We start from the raw sequence: 6,000 nt of genomic DNA, 5'->3' as shown, positions 1-6,000 counted from the left end.
CATAATCTGCTCTTCAATTTTTCTGTTAGATCTACTAGTTCTCTCCTCTCCTGCACTTATACTAGCTTATTAGTCTAGCACTTTTACCAGACTTCTTGTAGCACACAAGTGCTACCAGCACTAAACGTTCTACAAGGAAACAGATCTAGTACTTATTATCCATGCCCACCCCTCCAGGCATGTCTAAAGGTCATTTCCCTGTGCTTTTTGCTATTAACCTGGTGAACTTGGCCATACTGAGGCAATGTAGCAACTGCCTCGTGTACACCAACAACCCTCTCCTCTTATCTTCCAACACTCAGACTTGCGAGAGATGCACTTGTATATCCAAATTGGAAGCTACGCCCTCTCCAGCCAAGACGGGAATAGCTGGTCAAGAGGAGAAGGGTCAGCACATGTACCACACCACATGGAACACACAGTCCTCCGGAAGACACACCAGCACTGCATTCACATAAAAACACAAACCACAGGCTCTAAAAAGTCTACCCAAGCAGCACAGACCTCCAAGGCAGAAACACACCACCACAGCAACACTAATCACGAGACACAACTCTCCTAAACAGTGTGCCACTCAACCAAAGCCACTAAGGCCAAACAGCATGCCCAACACACTAGTCATAGGTGACTCGATAGTGAGGCACACTGATGTCCCACTCATTAGGTTGAATAAGGAGAACGTAACGGTCAGCTGCCTGTCAGGTGCCAGGATCTGACATGTAATGCATACACTCAGGTCGCTCAACAACAGGTACAAATATGACTGTCATTGTACATGTGGGTGTGAATGACCCGAGACGTACCTTCCTGGACGACTTGAAAAGCGATATGGAGGAGCTCTCAGATTATGTAGCCCAGGTGGGTATGACCCTAGCCCTGAGCAGCATCCTACCATCACCCAGAATGATACCACAGTACAATTAGAAAATGATTGATTTCAACAATTGGCTAAATTTCTGGTATCACACTCTAAGGGGATCCAGTATCTGTCTGCCTGGGATGACATGATTGACAGACCTCTAAGCTTTGCCAGAGATGGCCTGCATTCTTTTACCCGTGGGCTTCCGGATACTGGCCAAGGCTCTTGCCACCCCTATAGTGCCTTTTTTTAGGTGGTGTTCCAAAGACCAAACCACCACCATAACAGCTACAAACAAATGCAATGTGAGGGTCATGTTGCTCAAAGTTAGAAGTCTAAATCTCAAAATGCACTCACTTGAGGCACTCCTTAAAATGGAGATCTTCGACATTTGTGCTGTAACAGAGACCTGGTTCAAGGCAGCAGAAAGCACCCCTGCACTACCAGGCTATAACTCATTCCACACCTTTCGGCCCCAGAACCTGGACAAAGCTCCAAAGGCGGTGGTGTTTCCATATTCATAAAGGATGCGCACACCCCCAGACTGGTAGCCCAACATAACGCATTAGAGATAATTTAGGTGCAGCTAACATATTTGGTAAGACAGCGTTTCAGGTTGTAGCCTCTATAGGTCCCCAACCATGTCCACATTCCTACCCTTGGAGAATATTGGGGTCCAACCTAACACTCTCTCTTACTAGGCGACTTCAACTACCCCTCTTAACTGGGTTAAACTACTCGTGTACCAATACACTTGCCCAACGTTTCCTGGCGTTCATTAATTCTGGTGGCCTGGACCAGCCTGTTCCTACCCCCACTAGAGGTAGCAACATCCTTGACCTGGTCATTACTAACATGGGTGACCGTTACTCTACACCAGTAGTCAGCTTCTCCCTGGTTAGATCCGACCACAGACTAATCACCTTGGAAATCCACATCCCTCCCACCCTCCAAAGGTAACCACCATGAAAAACTTCTCCAAAGCTAACTTTAGGATCCTAAAAACAGAGGTGGCTAACTTCACTGCACCTATGCAAATGGAGAATAGTTGTGACCGCAGAATCATACACCAATGCACTGTACGAACACATACACAAATGCATGGGTCACGCCATCCCCAATAGAACCAAGACACTGTCCTCCAAAAAAAGGAAGCCAATCTGGTGGTCCCCTGCCATAAACGAACTCTACAACAGGAGGAGGAAACTGATGCGGAATAAGGTGAAGTCCCACGACTGGAAAAAATCCCTTATCTGCCTCAACAAAAAGTTGAGATCTCTCATCAAATCCTCTAGCTATGAAAACAGAATTGCAGCAGATAGTAAAGACAACCACAAGCCCTTCTGTAGTTATGTAAAGAATCTCCACGGCAATACCCAGATTTGCTCTGAGCTACTGCACAATGGTACCTCCTATACCGAGCCAACAGATATTGCCAGTATACTGGCCGACAGATTCAGTGCCAACTTTACCCCCCCCCCAAGGACCAATCACAATATCAGTAGATTGCCAGGCACCCAGTATTACTGCTGCACAGGTTAAAACAGCACTGTCCAAGGTCAAGAATACAGCTTCTATGGGACCTGACAGTATCCCTGGTTGTGTTCTACATGAACTACAGAGTGAACTGGCACCTCACCTGTGTGCTCTGTTCAATCACAGCCTCACCTCAGGCTTTGTCCCTGCTGAATGGTGCACTGCTACAGTCATCCCTCTCCACAAAAGAGGAGCGACTACAGATCCTGGGAACTATTGCTCCATTAGCCTGACTAGTCTGATATGCATAGCTATGGAACCCATCATCATGGACCTAATAAACAAGGATATAGGGAATCTCCAAACTCTGGATCCCACACAGTTTGGTTTTGTGTAGGGTAGATCATGCCTGCTTAACTTGGTCGACTTCTTCGAGTCAGTCACCAGAGTTGTGGATGAAGGCAGTATGGTTCATACAGCCTACCTTGATCTGGCCAAGGCTTTTGATACCATTCCCCACACAGGAATCCTAGAAAAATTCACTAAGCTTGGCATCAACCCCTATATCACTAGGTGGGTTGCAGACTAACTCACAGAACCCACAGTGTGAAAGTAGCTGACATCAAGTCAGACTGCCGATTGGTCACAAGCGAGTCCCACAGGGTTCGGTCCTGGGTCCTTTCCTGTTTGGTATCTACTTCTCTGAAGTCCAGGCCTACATGAAGGGACTCTGGCTGACAAAGTTCACAGACGATTGCAAGTTGGGAGCTATTAACTCCCCAGGTGATGTTGACATACTACAGAATGGCCTCACTGTGACCAACGACTGGTGTCTGAACCATGGCCTTAAGTTCAATGCCAAAAAAAAGTAGTCATCCCCTTTGGGGAAAAACCCGGTTCCCATGAATTACCACAGTGATGGTAGTCCACTGAACACAGAAGGCGTTAGGAGATCTGGGAACACAGGTTGACAGCAACCTCTCTTTTGATCACCACATTGCCACTGTGGTCAGAAAGAACATCATGTGGCACATCTTATTACAAAGGGTTTTGCATCCAGGAAGAAAGAGGTCATTGTCTCCCTCTGCTATTCCCTCCTTAGGCCAGTCATCAAATACCATTTGGCATGTACCTCACTAGACACCTGCAACAACTAGGCCGCAGAAGTACCTCACAAAGAGTATCCTAGGCCTTGAACACTTGTTCTATATGGGCACACACAAAAAAAAAAACTCCAACCAAATGCTACATCTAAAGAAGTCCCAATCCCTGTGCACCACATGCTTCAGAGACGTCAACCTCATTACCATAATTAACAGAACATGCTGGAAGGACAGGTTCGTAACCCAGAGACTGCCCATGCTATGGAACAGACTTCACATACATGTCAAGCAGAGCACCTCGCTGACCTTCTTCAAGAGAAATCTTGATGAGTGGATGGGAAACGGAAAATTCACCCCGGGGATAACTCCAGTGACTCTACTCTAGAGGCACTAGGAACTAAGGTTGGGTGGCACTATGCCAGGGTAATCCTATGGCTAAGCTTGTAAAGGCCCCGGGGCCATTAGCCTAGTACATACCTGTGAACCTATATGTATATTTTTATCTTGCCATCTGAAGATGTTTTGTATTGAGTGTAGGGATATAACACCATTTTAAATCATTTGAAATTTAAGTGTATATTTTGTTTCCATCATTACGTATAGATTTTTTTTTTCTGGTTCTCTTTTTCCACTTTATTCAAAATGATGGTAATAACAATACTAACTAATTATACAATTTATATAGGTTTTTAGGGTTCTTGTACACAGACATCTTTGTTAACAATAGGTTATTAAAATAGAAACTGATTTTTACATGCAAAATGTATATGTATATATTTATATATAATTTTTGATTGCAAAATGAACTAAGGTTGATATATTTCCAGCCATGTAGTATATTGCCTTGTATAAAATCACAGACTTAATAATCTACTTAATAATTTGGTTAAATAAGATGTACCATTAAAGTACATTAGGGCTATATATTATTATGACAGCTACTAGGTAGGGCAGGACCAGCTCGAATGTCACACTGATGGGGGAAGGGATGTGTACCAATAACACTTTGTTTTACAGCACAATAAACCACTCCCATGCCTGTTTTTCGACTGGAAACAGACTGCCTGCCTTGCTTGGATTACTTTCGAATACTTAGTAATGCTGTAGAATTATATATTTTCTATTATTACTTTTTGACTTTAGTTTACGTTCGCTACTTCTACTACTATTGTCTGATTTGATTAATATACAGTGATTAACTAGAAATATATGGACTGCAAATCTTCCACACAGAAGTTTCTTACACTGTTTTGATACAATAGAAAAGGCACATCTCCATTGATATGGAATTCTGATTTTAATAGCTTTTCTTGCTTAAGGGTTTAGCAAAGGGAATTCTGTGTTTTTATATATTTAAAATTTTATTAAAGAATTTCTTTTTAGAAATTAGTTTTTGTGGTCTGGACTAACTGTAGATGATGGTTAATTGGAAGGATCTAGTATGTTGCTGTACCAATGTAACACCGTGTATCTTATTCCATTGCTGGTTAACCATAGTTATTAGTCTTTTTGTAATGTGGGGCACAAGTACATTTTCATTTCTGAACTGGTAAAATAATATACGGTAATTTTAGTGCACATTTTAAATATTTTTACTAACTGCAATTGAAAATTATTTTTGCTTAAAATATCCATAGGTATACCATTATGAATGGTGAAATGTTTTTCATTCATCTGTTTTGTACCTTGATTTTTCTGAATGTTTGTTTGCAGTAGTTTTTTAGTGTAAACTGTATTATAAGTATTCTTTATCTACTGTAGAAGAAGTTGATATTGACCATCCTATAACATTTTTTAAAAACAAGGATGTTTTGTTTTCTATACTTAGTGTCATTATTTGCAAAATAGAATGTGTTTTTTGTAGTAAAGAGTAAATAAGAAAATATGAAGTGCACTGTAGTAAATTAATGTGAGTACGTGTTTTTTCAGAAAGATGCAGCTGCTCGATGTAAATGTAGTGGAAAAATTGTTGATTTACAGAAAAAAATGTTTTTCTTTCAGTAAATTTCTTATCTATGCCTGCCTATTGCTGTTCTCCATTTTGCTGTCACTTCGGTTGGATAGAATAATTCTGTGGAGTTACTGGGCTGTATTTATACCAGTATGGCTGTGGAAGCTTATGGTAATTATAGGAGCCTCTGTTGGGACTGGTGTATGGGCCCGCAATCCTCAGTACAGGTAAGGCCCCATTTGATTACTAAAACAGGAACTGTTTTGATACTGCAGGATTTTATAACCTGTCCAGCAATTTGAACACACTGTGTTAAACTGTTTGCTCAGTTTTAATGTAATGATATAAAATTCTATAAAAACATGATGTACTGTGAGGAAACATTGCCAGAATAATTGTATGTTATGTAGTCTTGGTCTTGGAAGCCTGTCAAAGTTGAGATGTTATGCTTTGTTTTGCTTGCTACAGGAGGAAGAGAATTGCATTGGTTTTTTACTGTTCCCTCTAGGCTGTAAAAATGAAGTATGTACTAAATGATCAAATTTATTCACAGATTTCCACTCTTTCTTTGTTCTCCTCTGTAGTAACATATTTTCATCTTGCTCTTTGTC

At 41.4% G+C, this 6,000-nt stretch overlaps 1 protein-coding gene across 2 annotated transcripts in view; it reads left to right on the top strand.

Annotated features, from left to right (window-relative positions):
- TMEM185A (transmembrane protein 185A) overlaps nt 1–6,000 on the top strand; it is a 483,347-nt gene that overhangs the window by 49,377 nt on the left and 427,970 nt on the right. For both annotated transcript variants that reach the window (XM_044057176.1, XM_044057175.1), the window contains exon 2: nt 5,440–5,616. In XM_044057176.1, the coding sequence (XP_043913111.1) occupies nt 5,558–5,616 (59 nt within the window). In that variant the 5' untranslated portion in view covers nt 5,440–5,557. The remainder of the gene's footprint in view (nt 1–5,439; nt 5,617–6,000) is intronic.

The sequence above is a fragment of the Protopterus annectens genome, chromosome 15.part0 (assembly GCF_019279795.1).
Source record: "Protopterus annectens isolate FY-2018-M chromosome 15.part0, PAN1.0, whole genome shotgun sequence".
Classification (NCBI taxonomy): domain Eukaryota; kingdom Metazoa; phylum Chordata; order Ceratodontiformes; family Protopteridae; genus Protopterus; species Protopterus annectens.
Note: the sequence above shows the minus strand (reverse complement) of the source record. Positions and strands in the feature narration are given on the sequence as shown.